General features: G+C 37.5%; 1 protein-coding gene across 1 annotated transcript in view; it reads left to right on the forward strand.

Moving 5' to 3' along the window:
• The first annotated feature begins 13,492 nt into the window (after positions 1-13,492).
• elp2 (elongator acetyltransferase complex subunit 2) overlaps positions 13,493-22,425 on the forward strand; it is a 50,359-nt gene continuing 41,426 nt past the window's right edge. Inside the window, exons 1-5 of the mRNA XM_047384488.1 lie at positions 13,493-13,657; positions 13,795-13,873; positions 16,817-16,887; positions 17,072-17,216; positions 22,184-22,261. Coding sequence (XP_047240444.1) covers positions 13,526-13,657; positions 13,795-13,873; positions 16,817-16,887; positions 17,072-17,216; positions 22,184-22,261 — 505 coding nt within the window. The 5' untranslated portion in view covers positions 13,493-13,525. The remainder of the gene's footprint in view (positions 13,658-13,794; positions 13,874-16,816; positions 16,888-17,071; positions 17,217-22,183; positions 22,262-22,425) is intronic.

Below are 22,425 nucleotides of genomic sequence, written 5' to 3' on the forward strand. Positions count from 1 at the left end.
AAAGATCTGACCCACAGGGTACACATAAAAAGTCTAAGAATAGACTCCTGAGGAACACCACAAGAGAGATGAGCTTTAATAATGAAGTGTCAACCAGCCTGGCAATAAAAGTTCAGTTGCGTAGTTAATATTTACACACTGATCCTTTAATCCCAACAATGTGCTCTCAATAAGAAATAGGAACGCTATAGCCTATTATATCAAAAGCAGCACTAAGTTTAAAAAAACTGAGATTAATACATTCAAATGAAAAGCAAAGTTAAGGCAGCAGTGCTGTCAAGGGTAGGTCATCTGTCATTCCTTTTCAGCTGTCGTCTTGTCAAGAGGGCTCTCTATAGAACTAGAGAAATTTAATTACATGTAAACAAAACTGACAATGGCAAAGTGCATTGCAGACATTCATCTTAGAGAGCCTGGAATTCTCTTTATCTGCATTTCTTTTGTTATATAATCACACACATCTCACATAGGCTCATTAGAATTCAGATTTTATTTTTATGACAGCTGTTGCCAGTTTAAAATAGCAGCAGATGTAAACACGGCGGGATATGTGAATATTTTTCAAAGTAACAAGCATTTTTTGAAGGAACAATGGCATGCCATAAACTAATTTAATCATTAACTTATTTTAATGTCGATCATCTGAACTTTACTTGCCAGGGAAGTAAAAATACAAAGCAACGTTATCTGTATGACCCTGCCAACTCCTATTATTATAGTATGTTGTGCTGGATATTTAAACAGACACTATCACCATGGAGTAAAGATATGTTGACTAAATATCTCAGCGTATCTTTATTTTCTTTTTTCCTGGCAGTAAACAGAGGTAGGATTTTCCCACCTATAAAAAAACTCCACTTCTCCTGCAGTGACTTGTTACATTTGATCATATTAATCCGACGTTACATAAGCAGCTAGATGATGAACACAGCACCAAAATAAAAAAGAAACTTTCCAGCTATTGGTTTGCTCCTGCTCCTGACATAAGAGCTAAACACTGTAGATGCATTTGTCGTCCCACTCTGCACAGTCTGTCCAAATGTTGTTTCACTGAGACTGAGGGAAGAGGGACAATGGCAAGGCAAACAGAGGCTATTTTCTACCTGAGAGCTGGTGACAGGAGCCTGTTTTGTCTTTGTCACGCAGATATAGACTGCAAGTCAGCACAGTCAGAAGTGAGCCAGAAGAGGCTCAGGCACACATCCCCTACTCCACCATTTTGCTCTCTTCAAGTTTTTTTTAAAATTCTTTTTTCTCTCTCCAAGTTTTGGTGACTCCGGTATTTAGGATAACACTCAAGGCTTTAAAGTCACAATAAATATAGCAATTGTGCCAGTCCAACCTATGAAATTCAGAAACTATATGATACCTTATTTTGATTATTTAATTTCTTCCTGTTTATTTTTGTAAGACAGTAAGCCTGCCTGGAAGCTAGCTCAGCTGCGATCCTCAATCGTGTCTCAGAGAGGGAGGAACACACTTAAACAGCAGTGTATGTGTACTATGGTATAATTTTTACATAAGACAAAAATGTCCTTTGTCATCCATTTCAGGATTTACCAGTATTTAAGCACTTTTCTTTTTTTTCAAAGGCATCTTGTTATTATGATGTGATCTGTATTTTTCAATAATTAAAGGGCAAATAATTGATACAGTGTAATGCTTCAGGCTTTCAGGGAGCGTTCTCTAGTTAAAATATAATTGAAATTTTTCCAAGCAACGCTCTAACTACTAATGAGCCCTTTTGTTTTCTGGCTTAGTTAAGAATCAAATAAACCCAAATCTAATTCTGCAGACTATCAAGAACTCAGTGACATCATGATGACATCATCATCAATGTTGTGTTTCTATGGTTTAAGAGACACAATATTCATTTTGTAGGTAGAAATTAACTGCTGGAGTTCTCACAGACTTTGAAGAAATACAATTTAAAGTGGCTCAAATCCTTAGACTCTAAGGAGTTACAGGCTTTCTTTTTTGTTTTGTGACTATTTTGTGCCACCTACTGGACTTTACTGAGCAGTGCAGCTTCAAATCAACATCATTGCCTGTATGTTAACATCAACATGCAGGTGCATCTAAATAAACTAGAATATCATTGAAAAGTTAACCTAAATCTTTTATTGTAGCTTATTTATGGCCCAGCCATGGGATTAGCTGCTGGCTTGACATTTCTCCAGCCAACAGTCCCTGGCACCCTTCAGGAGGAGGGTAGGCAGCAAAAGGTCATTGCTAAAGAAGCTGGCTGTTCACAGTGTATTGTACCCAAGCATATTCATTTAAAGTTGAGTGGTAGGAAAAGGTTTACAAGCAAGGTTAACAAGCAAGGTTCATAAGCACAGCCATGAGAGGATTGTAAAGCAACATCTATTCAAGAGTTTGGGGGGCATTTACAAGGAGTGGACTGAGTCCAGAGTCAGAGCTCCAGGACCCACCCCAAACATAAAATAATTAAATTAATGCACATTTTGCATTTCCTGGTCCAAACACCAGGAAGAAAAGTGGAGAGGCACAGAATCTAAGTTGTTTGAGGTTGAGAATGAAGTTTCCACAGTCAGTGATGATTTGGGAGCCATGTCATCCGCTAGTGAAGGTCCACCTGCTTTTATCAAATCCAACATCAGCACAGCCATCTACCAGGAAATTTTAGTGGTAAATGGGAGTGGACTGGTTGGTGCCTTGATGTCCTCATGAGATTGTCAGCCTCAGCTGTACAGCAGCCAGCAGCCTCCGGAGTTTTTCCAACCTTTTATACTCTTTATGTAATATTACAAGCCAAACTGAAGCTTTTACAAAATCGGAGGAATTGTGATGCAGCAAGTTCACATCTTTGACATTTGGGTTGACTTTCCACAAAAATCCATGTCTCTTTCTAATAACTACTTCTTGATTTATAGCTGTTTTCCTTCTCATACAATGAATTTGTCTATTAATGCCTTTGAAAAGTAGTTAAATAATTAGAAAAACAATTATTGTGGTTTGAGTGAATCAGTTTTGAGATTAATTTTTAAGTTAACTCACTTTTTTGGAAATTTGAAATAATTATTAACAGTGCCTAAGTTGTTAAAAAAGTTATTTCTTGTTTGAGAAGATTTGTTTTGTTTAATTCAGTCCTTGGGGAAATAGAAAAATGCTCCCAAAAACATACACGTTTCCAGTAGTATTACTAAATCACTAAATTGTTTAGTTTATAGTTTTATTAAATATTACTTACTGTTGATTAAAGAGTCGGGAGTAATTGGAAAATCAATTATTTTAAGAAAATGTATTTTGTTAATTTGATATAATAGTGTAAGAGAATTTGATAGAAAATAAGATGGCACTTGACCCGGGCAAATCTTTGGAAAATGTAATAAAAAAAACAATACATGCTTTGTCTCCATGAAGACGTTAATATTAAAATACATATTTAGAACAATATAATGTTTAAACATTCACCTGAGTTTACTGCTGGGTTGTATGCAGCCCTTATCTGATCTGCTGGTTGATGAATAATTAATAAATAATAATCACCCATAAATGACCCATTTGAAAGACTAATAATAACATGTCTATATAGGACTTTAGAGTTTTTGTAGTTTATATAAAATATTGACTTTTTTTTTGTTTCAGTGTCTGAATAAATAAAGGGACAAATGGCATGTAGAAAAATAAATATATTCCTGACCAATTTCTTATGTCTCCTTAACATGCTTTTTACAAGAGCAATAAATAACTCCAATAGATCACTTTGATGCTGTGTGCACACACACAAAGAAGAAAAATGGAACTGTATTATCTCCAGACAAAATATGACAATTTCATCACTGTTTGTGAATTTCTGAACCAGTTAAACTCCTATCTTTGTGTAGGTGCCCCTTGTTTTTCAAAGTTTAGGAAAGGCCACGTGTGTCATTTTATTTATTTAGTCCCTCAGTCTTTAAACACTGAGCTTTATTCAATTCAATTCAGTTCAGTTCAGTTCAGTTCAATTCAATTCAATTCAATTCAATTCAGTTCATTTCAGTTCAATTCAATTCAATTCAATTCAATTCAATTCAATTCAATTCAATTCAATTCAACTCAATTCAATTCAATTCAATTCAATTAAAAAATACTTTATTCATTCCAAAGGGAAATTAATTGTTGTTGTAGCTCATGTTAGGCAGGTTTCTTCAAAGAGCCGTTATAGATGCTGATGGCTGTGGGCAGGAAGGATCTCCTGTAGCGGTCTGTCTAACAGCAGATCTGAAGAAGCCTCTGACTGAAGACTTTCTGATGTTGTACAACAATCTCATAAAGAGGATGCTCAGGGTTCTCCATATATTTTCCATTATAGATGTACAGGGGTTGGACAATGAAACTGAAACACCTGTCATTTTAGTGTGGGGGGTTTCATGGCTAAATTGACCAGCCTGGTAGCTAGTCTTCATTGATTGCACATTGCACCAGTAAGAGCAGAGTGTGAAGGTTCAATTAGCAGGGTAAGAGCACAGTTTAGCTCAAAATATTGAAATGCACACAACATTATGAGTGACATACCAGAGTTCAAAAGAGGACAAATTGTTGGTGCACGTCTTGCTGGCACATCTGTGACCAAGACAGCAAGTCTTTGTGATGTATCAAGAGCCACGGTATCCAGGGTAATGTCAGCATACCACCAAGAAGGACGAACCACATCCAACAGGATTAACTGTGGACGCAAGAGGAAGCTGTCTGAAAGGGATGTTCGGGTGCTAACCCGGATTGTATCCAAAAAACATAAAACCACGGCTGCCCAAATCACGGCAGAATTAAATGTGCTCCTCAACTCTCCTGTTTCCACCAGAACTGTCCATCGGGAGCTCCAGAGGGTCAATATACACGGCCGGGCTGCTATAGCCAAACCTTTGGTCACTCATGCCAATGCTAAACGTCGGTTTCAATGGTGCAAGGAGCGCAAATCTTGGGCTGTGGACAATGTGAAACATGTATTGTTCTCTGATGAGTCCACCTTTACTGTTTTCCCCACATCCGGGAGAGTTACGGTGTGGAGAAGCCCCAAAGAAGACGAATTGACAATGGCCTGTATTGGCCGTAAAAGGAGGCCCTACACCATACTAATAAATTATTGTGGTCTAAAACCAGGTGTTTCAGTTTCATTGTCCAACCCCTGTACATCTCTACTGTAGGCTATATGTATGAGTATGTACAGTATATCATTATTTACATGGATACATATTACATGATACATACAGGTCCTTCTCAAAATATTAGCATATTGTGATAAAGTTCATTATTTTCCATAATGTAATGATGAAAATTTAACATTCATATATTTTAGATTCATTGCACACTAACTGAAATATTTCAGGTCTTTTATTGTCTTAATACGGATGATTTTGGCATACAGCTCATGAAAACCCAAAATTCCTATCTCACAAAATTAGCATATTTCATCCGACCAAAAAAAGAAAAGCGTTTTTAATACAAAAAACGTCAACCTTCAAATAATCATGTACAGTTATGCACTCAATACTTGGTTGGGAATCCTTTTGCAGAAATGACTGCTTCAATGCGGCGTGGCATGGAGGCAATCAGCCTGTGGCACTGCTGAGGTCTTATGGAGGCCCAGGATGCTTCGATAGCGGCCTTTAGCTCATCCAGAGTGTTGGGTCTTGAGTCTCTCAACGTTCTCTTCACAATATCCCACAGATTCTCTATGGGGTTCAGGTCAGGAGAGTTGGCAGGCCAATTGAGCACAGTGATACCATGGTCAGTAAACCATTTACCAGTGGTTTTGGCACTGTGAGCAGGTGCCAGGTCGTGCTGAAAAATGAAATCTTCATCTCCATAAAGCTTTTCAGCAGATGGAAGCATGAAGTGCTCCAAAATCTCCTGATAGCTAGCTGGATTGACCCTGCCCTTGATAAAACACAGTGGACCAACACCAGCAGCTGACACGGCACCCCAGACCATCACTGACTGTGGGTACTTGACACTGGACTTCTGGCATTTTGGCATTTCCTTCTCCCCAGTCTTCCTCCAGACTCTGGCACCTTGATTTCCGAATGACATGCAGAATTTGCTTTCATCCGGAAAAAGTACTTTGGACCACTGAGCAACAGTCCAGTGCTGCTTCTCTGTAGCCCAGGTCAGGCGCTTCTGCCGCTGTTTCTGGTTCAAAAGTGGCTTGACCTGGGGAATGCGGCACCTGTAGCCCATTTCCTGCACACGCCTGTGCACGGTGGCTCTGGATGTTTCTACTCCAGACTCAGTCCACTGCTTCCGCAGGTCCCCCAAGGTCTGGAATCGGCCCTTCTCCACAATCTTCCTCAGGGTCCGGTCACCTCTTCTCGTTGTGTAGCGTTTTCTGCCACACTTTTTCCTTCCCACAGACTTCCCACTGAGGTGCCTTGATACAGCACTCTGGGAACAGCCTATTCGTTCAGGTATTTCTTTCTGTGTCTTACCCTCTTGCTTGAGGGTGTCAATAGTGGCCTTCTGGACAGCAGTCAGGTCGGCAGTCTTACCCATGATTGGGGTTTTGAGTGATGAACCAGGCTGGGAGTTTTAAAGGCCTCAGGAATCTTTTGCAGGTGTTTATAGTTAACTCGTTGAATCAGATGATTAGGTTCATAGCTCGTTTAGAGACCCTTTTAATGATATGCTAATTTTGTGAGATAGGAATTTTGGGTTTTCATGAGCTGTATGCCACAATCATCCGTATTAAGACAATAAAAGACCTGAAATATTTCCATTAGTGTGCAATTAATCTAAAATATATGAATGTTAAATTTTCATCATGACATTATGGAAAATAATGAACTTTATCACAATATGCTAATATTTTGAGAAGGACCTGTAGAGGCCTGGAAATGCATAAGACAACAGGAGGCAATCAAAACAATTAAAGAGGGACGATTAAACTGATAGCTCAGCAACAGGATAGGGAGAATGTATACAGATTGACAAATGAAATAAAAAGAAGGGCCAGAAATAAATCCTCATGAGGACACATGGACTGCAAGGAGATAAGTGAAACTAACAATAGCGGGAGGACGAGTGACACTAAACTACACCCTAAATTACAGCAGAAGAGAGTGAGAAATGGGGCGGCTCTTCTGTCCACACATCAAAGTGTTCCTAAGTAAGACGCTGATAATCATGTAGTAATGTATAGATTAAATGCGAAAAGGAGTGATATAACCCAGCTGGGAATAAATTAAAATATCTAAGGATTGAGACAATGCTTCTGGGGACAAACTATAATCTCTAAGGAGTGAGAAGACACTGATGGAGACACGCTGTAATGTTACAGACTATAAATAAAAATCAAGAGGGAACGAAACATCGTAACAATTGAAAATTAAAACACTAAAAGGTGTGACACAATGCCACCATGGACATATTAAAATCTAGAGGGAGTGGGACAATGTTTCTGGGAAAAAATAAAATCTACAGGGATTTAGACAACCAGCTGTGTATGAATTAAAATCCTTAAGGATGACAGCAAGAGACAGTGAGATAAAGGGCAGCTGTGGTTCCCTAAGGTGAAGCTGTTGGGCCACAGACCAAACAATTGGTGGCTTGATCCTCAAACCCTCCTGTGTGTAAAAATGTCTTTGGGCAGGACTATGAGACTCAGGTGGCATCGACTGCAGACTTGGACAAGGCTGACACAATAAGGTGGTTAAAAAAAGCCGTCTAGAAAAGGGACTTCCAACTTCTGACGAGCCAAGTAATGGGACAATGGGAGCATAGAGTGCACGATCCTTACTGAGAAATTCATTAACCTAACTTAACTAACTCAAAACCCGAAAACATCTGGATAAAAAGTGTTGGGTACTCTAGTTAAAACAAAAATGCCCAGAAGATCTAAGAAATATGTTTCAAGCGAACCCAGTAAGTTGAATGAATACACTTATTGTTTTTCTTTTATTTACTTGTTGTAAAAATGTGCTTCTTTCTATATCCACCCCCGCGCTGGATACAGAAAGAGCACATCGGTGCAAAGCCCCCTAATGCAGCACCACCACACCGCTTTGAGGTCAAATTCGCAAGTTATTGTACCAATGAAAATATACTCAAGTGTCCTGGATTTTCAAGAAAATAAGATATACTTCAACAATGACTATGTTCCATAAATACAATGGAGAAGAACAGAATATGTGGCAGAGAAAGTGGTGCTCATTCCGAGACACTCTCCTTGACCAAATTTAGCAACATGCTTGGAAAACTAACACAAAGATTAAGTACCAAGGGAGGAGCACAGACCAAAAGTAAGCAGCCAATCCTGGCATTGAGATGCCAGGATGTAAGCAGGTAAGTAGTGTACTGCTTTTGGGGAGAGCATCACACAAGATGTAAATTTAGGATTATAGAGCTTCTAAAAGTAATGGAGAACAATGGTTCTTTTCTATCAAGATGACGTCTTATTGAGGGCCTATAAAAGTAGATGTAAGTCGGGTCATTTTAAATGCAAAGCGAATTGAAATCTACATACTGTCAAGAGGGCACACTTCCAGTTTGTAGAAGACCCCATCCCTCACCAAACACAGCTAACACATTGGTTATGTTCCTTGAAGTCAACATGATACATGTGTGTTTTTGTTTTACATTGTTCATTCTTAGGATAATGGTTTTGTTTCCTTATCATTTTTCAAGGGTGTACTTTTCTTTCTTTTTATATGTACAGAGGTACAAATTACAATGCTTGTATAATGCAGAGTGTAAAGTCAACTAAAGTAATATGTTATAATGTGAATGGGTTGGGGAATCCCATGGAGAGGAACATATTTATGTCTAAATTAAAAAAAGAAGGCATAGAAGTCGCCCTTCAACAGGAAACCCATTTATCACATTCAGAACATGGAAAACTTAGGAAATAGATATTTAGGCAGTTTTCATCCTCTCATACTCAGGGATCTAATAGAGGTGTAGCAGACTTAATTTTGAGTGTATTCAAGAGAGAAAGGATAAGGAATGGAGGTTTGTGGTAGTCAAAGGATATTTGGAAGGTATGTTAACTACATTTAGTAATGTATATGCCTCCTCAGGATCAGAGTTGAAATTTTATTAACATATTTTTGAACTGATCACAGTAGAAGCATAAGGAGTTTTGATTATGGAAGAAGATCTAAACATTCAACTTAATCTATCCTTAGATTCATAAAATCTCCGCACACCTTGAGAGTAAACAAAACAACAAATATAAATAACTTAATTACAGAGGAATTGGGACCTCAAAATACTATTTTTTCATGTTTCAAAAAGACTTAAACAGAGTGCTCGACTGTGAGATGGGAGTGACGGATGTAGTATTTAGAAGTGAAAAAGGAAACACACATGAGAGACTAAATACAAGTATTTTGTACCCCCTCAGAGACCAAATGAGAGAGTATATAACAAATGATTTAGTCCAAAATGATGACAAAGAAGACACCCAAATATTCTGGGATGCTTTATAAGCAGTCTTGCTAAGAAAGCATAGACGTCATAGCGCCAACCTATAAAGAACAAGAAATTAGCAATTGAAGAAACTTCAATCACAATTACAAATTATGTAAAATGCCCATAAAAATGTATACAAATAAATCCCTGAAAAGGAACATACAAAATGTTGGGGTTTTCTCCTGTGGGCCTGGGTTTCAAGGTTAGACCCAAACTTTCACCTTTTTGTTTGTGAAGTAAAAATTGAAACAACTCTCTCTCCTAAGACCACGGCGAAGAGAGTAAAAATTATGCTAGGAAACTCAACCGCAGATGACTGGTTCCAGGTTATTACTGGGGTATCAGGAACAAATAATAACTGGTTATTGATAGTAGAGCAAGCAGCTAACATGACTAAAAGAGATTGTGTTGTGTGTATGGGTCCCAGGTCTTTGTTACAAGTAATTCTAGTGTGATACCACATGACTGGCGTAATAGAAAGCGTAGGGCTGCAGCTTGGCAGACTGAGGGAGACCCTACGTACATCGATGCTATAGGTGTACCTCGAGGGGTGCCAGATTCATATAAATTGGCTGATCAAGTAGCTGCAGGATTTGAATCAAGTATCTGTTGGTGGTGTACAATGAACAAAAATGTAGGATCAATTATATCCACTACAATGTTCAAAAACTAGGAAATTGGACACAAAGTGGGTTTGAAGCTGTCCATGACCAATTGGCTTCCACTTCCCTGATGGCATTCCAGAATAGAATTGCTTTGGACATGTTGTGCAATTTTTGGAGAACAATGCTGCACATTCATACCTAACAACACTGCTGCTGATGGCAGCCTCACCAAAGCCATGGAAGGTTTGAGATCTTTAAATGGCAAAATGAAGGAGCATTCTGGAGTAGACACCTCGCTGTGGGACTCCTGGCTGGATGTGTTTTGGGAAGTATAAAGTTTTAGTATCATCAGTAATAATTTCCTTTGGAGTGTTTGCTGTAATTTTGACATTGTGTGGATGTTGTTGTATTCCCTGTTTTCGTTCTGTTCTTAACCGTCTCATCACCACAGCTATTTTTCCTATGGAAGACAGAGTTACCCAGCTCTATCCATTACTTAAACATCAGGATGATGAGGATGATGAAGATCTGACGGACCACTTTTCTGACCTGTACCCAGATCTATCTCTATATGATTCTGTGGTTTAAATGTTAGTAAGTGCCTCTGAGTGTAATTATATTTGTATTCATGAAAAATGATCTTACAGTTAAAAATCCAAAAGAAGTGGGTGTTTAAGTGATATGAGAAATGATATGAGCAAATATAAGATAAACAGGGGGGAAATGTTGGAATAATTGTATATAGTTTTATCTTATATTTTTTCTTTTTCTATTAACTTTACTATTTGATCTTTATAACCTTTCATGTATGTGTGAGTAAGGATGTGATTAGTTGTTTGCAGACAAGGATCAAAGGTGAAGCGGGGAAAGAAGCAGTCACAGTTGAGGATGTCATAAAGATGGTGGCTGATTGTGCTGAACAAAGGACACACAGATCTTAAGATGGGGGAGACTGTGGAAGTGTGCTATTACAAGATAATGGTGTATATGACCTGTTTACGTTGCAGCTGTTTATTCCACCCTTTAGAGCGGCAACGTTCATGTAACTAGAGGACCACCCTAAAGATAATAAAAAGAGAGGATCGGACAGATGTGTTTTGAGAGCGGTAGGAGATTTGTTACTGAAACACATCTCTGTCCGTTCTCCTCGCAGCGAGTAAGAAACTAATTATTTGTCTTTCTCTTCTTTTTGTGATGTTATAAGTATTCTAGGTTGATTAAACCTGACTCAAAAGATGAAAAATGAAATAAATGGTATTTTTTTGAGCAAAATAAAGAAAAACATGGTATTTCTACAGAATGTTTTTTATTTTTATGTATATATCTATTTGCCTGTTGTTTACACGCACACCAGGCAAGTAGCATTTTGGCTTTAGGGCCATTCTCATGGTAATTTTGTTTGATGAATTTGGCTTTCATTTCTATTTGGTTCTCATATCAATTAAGGTCTGTCTTATGAAAAGTAGTTGTTTTAAAATGTCCGCATTGTTATTTTTCATATGTTCCTCTTCTAAACATTTAAGCCTTATGACCATGTCCTGAATTTGTTTCTTTTTTCCTAATTATTCCTCATTATTATTATTTTAACATATGTACAGAATTGAGTCTCATTAAGAAAACTAGTGTTGAGTCTCCATAGAGTCTCTTTCTGTTTAATGTCCAAATGTAAAATCAAATAGACCACAGCATGATCTGAGACATGTCTCACTCCCATGTCACAGTCAGTTACCCTGTGTCTGGTTGTCTATCCAAATTGTATATCTGAAATGTACAGTTACCTGAAATGGTTTTCCAAAGACTCTTGAAAGAACTTCCTAGACGTTCATTGAGAGACGGCCAGAGGTTAATATTTCAGTCATTACAGCAAAAGGCGGCTACTTTAAGGAATCTACAATATAACATACGGTATTTAAAGTTTTGGTTTGCTACATAATTGCATATGTATTCATTTACTGTGTTGATGCCTCCATTAAAATGTAATGTAATGTAAATAGTCATAAACCTAAAGAAAACCATTAAATGAGAAAGACGTTCTAAAACCTTTGACCGGTAGTGTATGCTAACCCAACCACCCACATATACAAACATCCACACTAACACACAATTGCTCCAAATGATTGAAATTCATAGAAACAAGGGTTACTATAACATTAATGTGGCCTGCCTAATTTGATGCTGGATTGAATCTGGAATTAATAAAGTTAATCACGCAATTAGGACACCGTCTTGAGATATCCTTTTTGTAGAGAAAAGCTATCCTGGCACATGTAGACAACAATCTGCTCTATATGGTATGCCTGAAACACAGTGTTAAGACACTTTAAAAAAAATTGTCTGGGTGTGGGGAAATAAAGTGAAAAAATGTTCACCAGTGTGTAAAACTTTCCAATGTCAACATAACTAGATCTGTGATTACTCTGGAATTCAAGAAGGCAGAACTCCCGGAGATCCAGGATCTGATGATGGTGAAGATAGAAAAAAATAAGCAAGAATGTGGAGGTAATCTTTTTCTAAGCCAACAAACTAAGTTCTTAGATGTAGATGATGCAAAATCCGACCAAAGAAAAGTATTACAATGTAAACATTCTACAAATAGTAGCTGAAGCAAATTTCTATCCTTTTATTTCTCATTACGACCTTGCAGAACTCTGACATCTGTACATCCATCTACACAAATGGTGGGTAAAAGCAACAGGTCAAACACTGAATGAAAAATATATTGTAAAAATAGAAAATTCACAGCTGGTTTCTGATTTCAGTTCCAGAGTCTGCAGATATCAGTTTGTAAACCTCCACCATTAACACAGATGGAGTAAGATAAGATCAAGTAAACAGAAACACATTAAGAAAACATATATTCACACAGTTAACAATTTTAAATATCAGTGAGGTTGAGGTCTAAGGTAAAAACTGTTTTTGACTTTCTGCATTTCATGTTTATTCTTTCTCATCATTGACCTTGTTCTCTTATTTCTTTGTGTTGGTTCCTGTCATAATGACCGAGCTTCAGTGAGCTTTGTGCTGATGAAAATAGCAGCTAGAATCGAGCAATAATTCATGAAAAGGTGCCTTAACCAAGTATTGAGTGCATATACTTTACAATTAGAAGTGGGCATACTTTTCAGTGGGCCAAAACGTATCTAAAAAGTTCTTTCTAATGGTCTTATGTAACATTGTAATTTTCTGAAAAACAGAGGTTTGGACTTTCATTAGCTGTCATCCATAATCATTAAAATGAACAAAAATAAAAGTTAGAAATGAATTTCACTTTCTTAACTGAATGACTTAAATAAAGTAACTTTTTGATGATATTCTAATTTGCTGAGGCGTATCTATGCTGAACATTGATATTTACAATACAATGCTCTCAAAACGTTATATTCCATACCACAATAAAGCACGTTTGAACAACTAACGTGAACAGAACTTTGCAGCGGAACTATTAGTACCCAGAAGCTGTTTACCCTCGGACTCTTTTATAGTAAAACTCCACAACTTCTCTAAACAAGATGGCGGCGTCCATAATTGAGACATGCCATGTAGCATGCAGCGCAAACAGGACTCCAAACGTTGTTTCTTGGGGTCGCGGAGGGACTATAGCTTTCGGGACGTGTAACTCAGTGGCTCTTTACGACCCACAGGTGATGAAATGTAGAAAACTCGTCTGTAGTTTAGTCGTTCATTCACTGCTGGTCGCTGCTGCTAACATTATTCGTGTTCCGTGTGCGTTTAAAACGTTGAAAAACAGTCGAGTTAACGTGAATTGTTTTTACTTCAGGAGAGAGGAGTTGTCGCTTTGCTGAACGGACACAAAGGGAGAGTGAATGCAGTCCAATGGGTTCACAACAATCACAATGGTGAGTGTCAGAGCTCTCAAGTTTAATGAAAAGTTCACAGTGAGATTATGTCTGCTGGTGTTGAAGGAACTACAGATTACGGACGTTGGCCGCAGCGGCCCCTCTAACTCACTCTGTTCTCCCAACTGTTTTATTAAGAAAAATGTATACATTTTACTCCATACTTGCTACAAATAACCACAAATAGAAATCATGATAACTGGTTAGTCTAATAAAGGACAGATTTAGCCAAATACATAAAATAAACTTGTGCATTTGACTCAAAACGCTGAAGCTTTTGAAATTAACTTAACCCTCTGCGGTTCAGTCGACATTAATGTGTCAGTGTTCAAATTATAGTTTTAATTTTCTGTGTTATGTTCTGATTACTAAGATATAATATTCAGTATGATGATGGGGGGAAATATTTCATGGGAACAGAATTTTGCAACCCCCTGCAGTCATATATTCTGATGATTCTGATTGTAGCAACAAATAATCATTGTAGCTCAAACTGACAAGTGTTCAAGCTTATATATTGTAGCCTGCCTATTCTTTTTCCTGATGTACTCAGTAATAAATTCAAAAACTAAGGAAAAAAAAAACATCGTAAATATAAATGCTTTAATTCTGCGACACACAATTACCAGTGGCTTCTGATTAGGGATTTTCAGCAGAATGCAAATCGATGTTATTTCTATTAATAATCAAAAAAGATCTAGAATAAACAGCTGCTAAGTTTAACAGTACTTTTTAAATGCTTATTGCACCTACTATTGTATTTTGTGCTATTGAGCTAATAGAGTAACACGAGTATAACAGGCTGATTTTAGCTGGTTAATTAGACGGGATATCTGCTCAGGTATGACTTAGCATGGCAACGATATAGAGGAATATTTTAGCGCTTTTGAAAGTGTACCGTTTTAAAACCCTATTTTACCTTGATACCGGTAATTGGTCCATGACTAAATTTAACACATCATCAGGTTGAGGTCTGAAGTTTGGCTGGATCTTTCTAACATCTTGATCTGCTGACTGACTTTGAATCGTGGTTCTCTTGCACGATTCATGTTGGACCGTTTCAGGTTTTAGACAGAGCAACACACATCATTGTTGTGAGGGGCGCATCATAAAATACTTCCATATTATTTTCTATGAAACAATGAACACTGGCCGCCTCTGGTCAGTGTCTGGCGCTCTAAGGCAGCGATTATTTTCAAACCTGTTCTTTTCAGGAGCGTTGACACAAATACAAATACCTCTACACTGTAACTGCTCTTTTTTTGCGCTGCTTTGGTAGTTCTTCTGTTGTGGGAAAATTGTTCAAAACGGATGAGTAAAGATAAATGTTTTAAGTTGAAAAAATATAAATGACTCATCATTATAAGAAAGGGGCAAAAAGTAATTGCCTGGCGCTCAGTTTATCTTGAAATTGGTTATTCTGGGGAGTAATCCAGTTTAAGTGAAGATAGAAAGAAGTAGTGCTAAGCAAATATTTTGAAATTGTGTAAAATATGTACATTGTAAACATTTACGGTGTAGTAAATTCATTTTGGTGTAGTAATATGTTTTCTTATGACAGACTTTGCCACCTGCTGTTACAGATGCTTAACTGCATTTGGACAAATTCTCAGATCAGTTGTTTTTTTTAAACGTGTCCAGTCTGCTAGAGTAGCACTCAGAATTGTTGTCTGAGTGCCAAGAAGAAGCCCAACAAATTTACTTTCACAAGTGGAGCGTTACGGCTAACGCTATAATGCTCCGCTTGATATATACATAAAAAAAACTATTAGAAACTGCTTTGGGATTATTACAAATGCAATGGAAATGAAAAGGAGAAAAAAAAGAAGAAAGAGAGAGAGGTTGTGCAAAAAATAAAAAATGAGAGAAGGAGAAAGGAATAGAAGAGAGAAAGAATGAAAGAGAGAATGCAAGAGAACATCCTAGAAGTCTGCTTCTACACTTGCAGAAAGAGAGAAAGCAGAAAAAAAACGCAGAGGAACAAACAACGTTTCTGAAAAGTACACGCTGCTAATTAATATAGAATATATTTATTGGCAACCAGAGCTCAATATAGAGTATATCTGTATGACTGCAAACACCTGAATCCAAACACATATGGTGTATATGTGAGTGTGCTTGTGTATTTAAGGTTTCTCCATAATAATATCCAATAGCGGGCTTGAGGAGCCACAGACCTGTCCCCCTGGAGTCGAGGCAGACACAGAGGAGATTGGAGCACTAGTGGCCTTTATTTTTTTCAGTATTTTCTGAAAGTAGGCAGTCAGGAAAAGGGGGCAGAGAGAGGAGGAAGACATCCAGCAAATGTTGCCGGGGCTGGGAATTTCGAACACAAATTTGAGAGCTTTTCACAGTATGAGCTGTACTATGTGTTTGTAGTTCTTTGTTGGTATAACATGATGGACCCAACAAAGCATATATTTTATAGAGAGATCAGCAGTCTTATTTTATAAGCAGTGACTCTGTCACACAGTGGAGGTAATTGTAATATAATTTCATGACATTTTATGTAGAATGCAAAGAGAATAAAGCACCCTTTCACACTGCTTTTGTGTCATGGAACAGTTTTGGTTTAATTTGATGTCCTAAAGTTTTATTTACTTAATCTTAAAACATGGTTGATTTATCTAAGGATCTTTTTGAAGTTTTACATTTCAAAGAAGGTTTAGTTTACTGAGTACATTGCACTCCACTATTTCAGCATTTAGTTACTTATGTTTGTATATATGTTTTGTTCCTACAGTCAAAGGCCTCTAAATGATGCTTTTACATTGGGCTAGGTCTCTGTCACTTAATATTTGCATTTAAATTTAAATAGTCCTCTTTGCTGGCATAATTTGAAAAATTGTAGTTTCGTATATATAATGCTAGATACTCTTTATTGAAACAAGTAATTTATTGAAAACAAGTAGTAAAGTTATTGTATTGATTTTGTTGCTGCAGCTTCGGAGCGTCACGTTGTCTCAGGAGGTTCAGACAATCGGATCATCCTCTGGGAAGCTCAACATGGGAAGGTAACCGGCTTTTCATCATAACTTTCCTAGGTCTTAGTCAACTTCAACTGCAAGTGCTTAGATAAGAAAAGCATTCAGTGTTTGTCTGGGTGTTATGTAGTGCAAGGGGTATTTGTAGGTTTATACTATTTTAGTCTTGAATAATAGAAGCCTTAAATAAAAGTTTTCCTGTGTAATTCCCCAGTTTGTCCAGTCAGTGGAGTGTAAGGGCCACACTGGTCCTGTCAGTGCTGTGGATGCCATCTACACGGAGGACTCCAAGGTCCTCGTTGCCTCCTCTTCATCGGACTCCACAGTGAGATTGTGGCTCTGCAGCGACAACAAGCAAGGTAAGAAACAAGAAAATCAGACATTATCAAAAAGCCCAGAATTATTCATACCCCTGGCAGATTTAGGTAATCTTTTAGTTTTACCAACGTGTTTCTTCTGACCAGAAGTAATATTAATGTTTTGACGTGGCCCAGTCAGAGTCCAGACTTGAATCTGTGGAGGAAGCTAAAGACTAGGGGGATGGCAAGTAGGCCTTCTAACCTCAAAAACTAGGAGCTCATCGTCAAAGATAAGTTTTCCAAACACCAGTGGAAACATGCATCAAGCTGATCCATAATTATAAAAAGGGTCTGAGTGCTTTAATGGCAGTTAATGTATTTCTATTTATTATTTCAAAGGGTTTAAATAGTTTTACAGCATGCTTTTTGTTTTAAGAAAATGCTAATTAAAATGTTTTTACATTGCATTATCATTTGATAGATGCCTGGTTCTTTTACTATGACAAAACAAACTTCTTTGCTGAATAAAAATGTAAAATCTTAATCTGCCAGGCATATGAATACATTTGGGCTTGGCTGCATATATGGAAAATGTTTGAAAATGATTTATCATGCACTTAAAAACTAATAAATTTAGCAGAGGTACGTACAACTTCTAGAGCCACAGTATTTCTTGATTGCACCCTCTCTAAATGGTTCATATCTGTATTTCACTGCTTAACAAACAAATAACTTTCTCATAAGGGGGCATCATCCTTATTAGTCTCAAGTGTGCTATTATGAAACCTCTGCTGAAATAAAACAGCTCGGATCAATTGGTAATCAACATTTATAGACCAATTTTTAACCTTTCCGTTTTTCAGTAGAAGACTTGAATTGTTTCTAATAGGAGTGTAATGATACATAAAACACAAGACAAGTTAAGTTCATGAGAACGAGACGTGATGAAAATTTGATAATACTTTCAATAAAACTAGAGATCAGCTGGGGTGCAAAGGCATTTTTCAATATTTTCTTTAATGGTGTTACTAATTTAAGCATGGTCCTCTAGTAGTTCCGAAGGTGTCTTTGCATTGTAAACGGCAGCGAACATTAATATTTTTTTGCTTTGCTTACATAGTGTCCATGTCTTGTCTGTAAATTTGTCACCATTTATCATTTCTGCTGGAAACCCAAAATGCTGCCAAAACTAATGATTTAAGAGTAGTTGTTTGATCTTATTGCTGCTTTCTACACAATCTAATATAAAGGCTTCATAATTCAAAGAGTTTAACTGTCGTGTTTTGTTCATTTCATGTTAAACAATTTTGTGTTCCAGCTCAGAAATGACAATTCCTCTAAGACTCACCATAAAAAGCTGCATTAGCACATATTATCACTACTTGTGGTAGGTTTGTTAAATTTACTTAAGTCCTAGTGAATATTACAAGTTTTGAACCTTTATATGTTTTTAGTGACCTGTGTGCCTTGTTGGTCTGATCTTATACACTTGAAAGCAAGTTCTAAAAACAGAGTATTTTAAGTATAAGAAATAATCAGATGACATATGGCATACTGTTTATTATAGAGCACCTTGGGTCACAGTTGTCAAGGAGATTTGCTTTGAAACCATTAAAATTTTTTATACAGTCACAAAAATTAACAATGTTAGTGTTCTCGGTCAAAAGTGACCATGAATATTTTATTTGTGTACAAAAGAAATTATTCCAAAATTGCACTTGACATTTTCACAGTTTTCCATGATCAATGCCTTCATACATTAACAAACAAGGTTCCAGCATCGACAACTTTTTTTTGAGCAGCTCCTCACCAAGAGCGTAGGAGTTGAAGAAATGATCACGTTATGTTGTGTCCCTTGAGACCTGCAGTCATCTCCAGAATCACACGCTTCCCTTGGTCCTTTTCACGAACACCGTCTGCAGGTCTGCCAGTATAGACCTGCATTTTCCAGGCATAGCTTGTTCTGGCATCACATGTTGTCCTATCTTAATGCCAGTTGTAGATGTGTAGCTTGGCATATACTGTTTCAAAGGGTAGTGTCCCCTAAAAGCAACCAGACGCTCATCCACTGTGATGTTTGGACTTGGATTAAAGATAATTGGCAGACGATCCACATGCGTGTCCCAAACTCATCTGATCGCTGCCAGTTTGACTTGTTGACGACAGGCTGGTCTTGTATCCCTGTTGTCAAAGCGAATCACCTTTGAAAACGTGGAATTTTTGATGTGACATGGTGGCCCAAAAAATTGTCCCTAATGTGACTCTGCATCCAATAAACTGCTGGTAGATTTGTTTTTGGATCTGTACACACCAGCTAAAATCAAAAGACTCATGTATGGGTTCATGTCTGTCTGGGTTAGCAACTTCCAATTGTCTTTGTAAATTTGTTTCCCCTCTAAGTTGGTCTTGTTTACCACAGTGGTTGCAATGGACTCCTTCAGGAACAGTTCAAAGCAGGATTTGATGTCATCAGCCTGGTAAACGGCATATTTTGTAGTTCCTGGGGTCATCCTGATGACCTCCTCAGCTGAAAGCCTACCTTGATTCTCAGGTGGGGATAAAGACCTTTTCAAATTCTCATTCTTTGACTTGAATGTGTCAGCAACATCAACATGGCCCTCCTCATTATCACTGGATTTCTCCTCATCAGTTATTTCTTGGTCTGGATAATATTCCATGCCATCTTCAGTTTCTGACACTTACTCCTTAAATCCATCCTCACTATCATTTTTCTGGCCTCTTCCCTCCCCATTAATGTGGTGACCATCAAATGTGTAATCAAGGGCCTCACTTATGTTATATTGACCTGCCAGGGTGTTGCTATACAATAAACGTTGAGCAGAGCTTCAAAGTACTATATACCTAAGCAACTGGTATAGTTCAGTGAACATGGCTGTAATTCTCTGTGACAACTCTCAACACAAGTGTTGTTCCTGCAGCAAAGAGACTATTGGGCAAAGGTTCCCACAATGGTTGCCAGGGGACCAGGGTATTTGTGTGTGTGACCATCTGACAAACGAGGATGTATCTGAGCTCAGTTTTTCACACAAATTGTTGTCTCCCTTATTCATTTCTAATGGCCGGTCATTTTTGGCCTTGGACATTAAGAGTGCACAAAAGTTAAATAGAATTCACAAAATTGTATGAAAATCAGTACAGTTAATTTAGTGTGTTCAATTTTAATAGATACATCTTTTATATTGGTGAAAGTTGACTGGAACACAACAGGTTTTTAGTTTTTAATTGGTTTTAAATTTACTTTGGGGAAAAGAGATGTCATGCTTCATCTGGTAGTTTTTGGTGTGCTGAAGGATAAAGCTAAGATTCCAAAAAGAGTAATTCCTTGATCCATGGTGTCTCCTAACTCTTGGTGTTATTACAGAAAAGTATGCTAAACCTCATAGAGTTACAGTGACTGCCACAATTAATGTTAGCTCTGGTAAAGGTGTCTAACAAGACTTGAAGCAAATTCATCTTTTTTTGGAGTAGCATAAATGAGACTCATTTGGTCCCATGTTTTCTAAAACAAATGGAGCAAGTTAGAAAACATTTTAGGTTATTAAATATTTATCTAAAACAGACAATTATTGGTTGTCCGACACATTACTGCAATGCTGCGATGGCAGCGTCATCATGAGTGGAATCTACATGTTTGCTTGAGTTCATTACAAACGCAGCAGTGAGAGTTGTTACTTCCTACCATAATAATGTGGTGAGATTCGCTATAACATTGACTCTAACCATGAATGCGCTCTGAATCCTGAAAACAGACTGTTGCCATTAGGTTCAAGATACAGGGTTCCCCAGTTTAATAAGGTTAAACTGAAAAAAAGGCCTTTGCACACCATATTATTAGATAATCTTGCCCATATTATTATGGCGGGAAGATTCATTACGGTTTTCGAATGGGTGTCCTACAATCTTAGAGCAGATTTTCATTTGATGAAGCAGTTTAGATTTTTCTGCAGTGGACAAGCTATATATATATATGCTCAGATAACCAGTCTGCTGTTGAACAGATGTGCTGCTCATTAAGTGCTAAAGCATCCATGTATCCATTTTCTATACCTGCTGAATCCTTGCAGCTCCACAGGGAATGTGGTGATATGTTTCCAACCGAATTTGCCTTTCTCATACAGAAGGGAAGCCTTCTCTTGGCCTGCCAACCAGCAGTGATGAGCAACATGTGGGGGAGGGGAAGTGCTGTGATACTCTGTGCTCCATACAGAGAAAGCTCTGGTCACTACTCCACTTCCTATGGCATTTAAGAACTACATTGTGATGGAAAACTCATTCAGATTTGAACTGTAACTTATTTCTAAATCACTAGATAACATTAAGCAGCCCATGCTTAGTTCATTTTGGATTTCTTTGAATTGCAACACTATAATAAGCTATTAATGATGGACATTTGTTTCGTGTTTTCGTTCAGTATTTTGTCTGTATCTTATCACTAAAGTAGATCAATATCACAGGGTGTAAAACGTGCTGCTTGGCTCGGTACTTTGACACAATCCAAGAAAAGATTCTGTGTTTTAAAAGTATTTTTTTTTCCTGCTTAAATGCAGGTTGGACAAATATTCTGTGCTATATTATATTTTAGGAGTCGGTTACTGTTAAGGTAAAACAGAAAAATACAGCAATACACCAATGTGTTTTTGACACATTGGTGTCAGCAGAGCTTCTAGTCAACGTCTGCATCTACTTTTCCTTTTTTCAAGCTGTCTAGGATTTGAGCTTCCTTTTCCTGAAAGTTTCTTTTTTCCGCCTGTCACTGCCACGCTACTGCAACCTTACTGCCTTTAGGATTGTGTCTGAAAACTGGACCGTGGTTTAGCTTGAGTTTTTTTTTTTTTTCCCAAAGGAAAATATCAGATTATCTAGCTGTTTTTTTATATAGGCATAAGGTGAAAACATACTTAAAATAGAAGTGCCTGTGTGTTTTAAAATACATTTGTTTTCAATTGTGTGACAGGGTCACTGTAGCACATCTGAAATGTTTTTCCATGTGGATGTCTCCTCCTCAGCTGAGGGCCTCCATAATGTATCATTTGGGAGCGGTTTCATGATGGATGTCTCTCTAGCTCTGTTGCCAGGCACCAGAGGTAAGCATTAACTACTCCTTCAGCATCCTTTAAGTGGCACACACATTTTCCCATTTACATTATTATTCATCTCAGTATCGGTTATAGTTTCCCTCACTTTGTTTTGTTGCTGTGCTGCTCCACTGCTTTTTTATTAAAACTTAGATTCTGATCAACCTACGATT

The sequence above is a fragment of the Girardinichthys multiradiatus genome, chromosome 13 (assembly GCF_021462225.1).
Source record: "Girardinichthys multiradiatus isolate DD_20200921_A chromosome 13, DD_fGirMul_XY1, whole genome shotgun sequence".
In the NCBI taxonomy this organism is placed as follows: Eukaryota; Metazoa; Chordata; class Actinopteri; order Cyprinodontiformes; family Goodeidae; genus Girardinichthys; species Girardinichthys multiradiatus.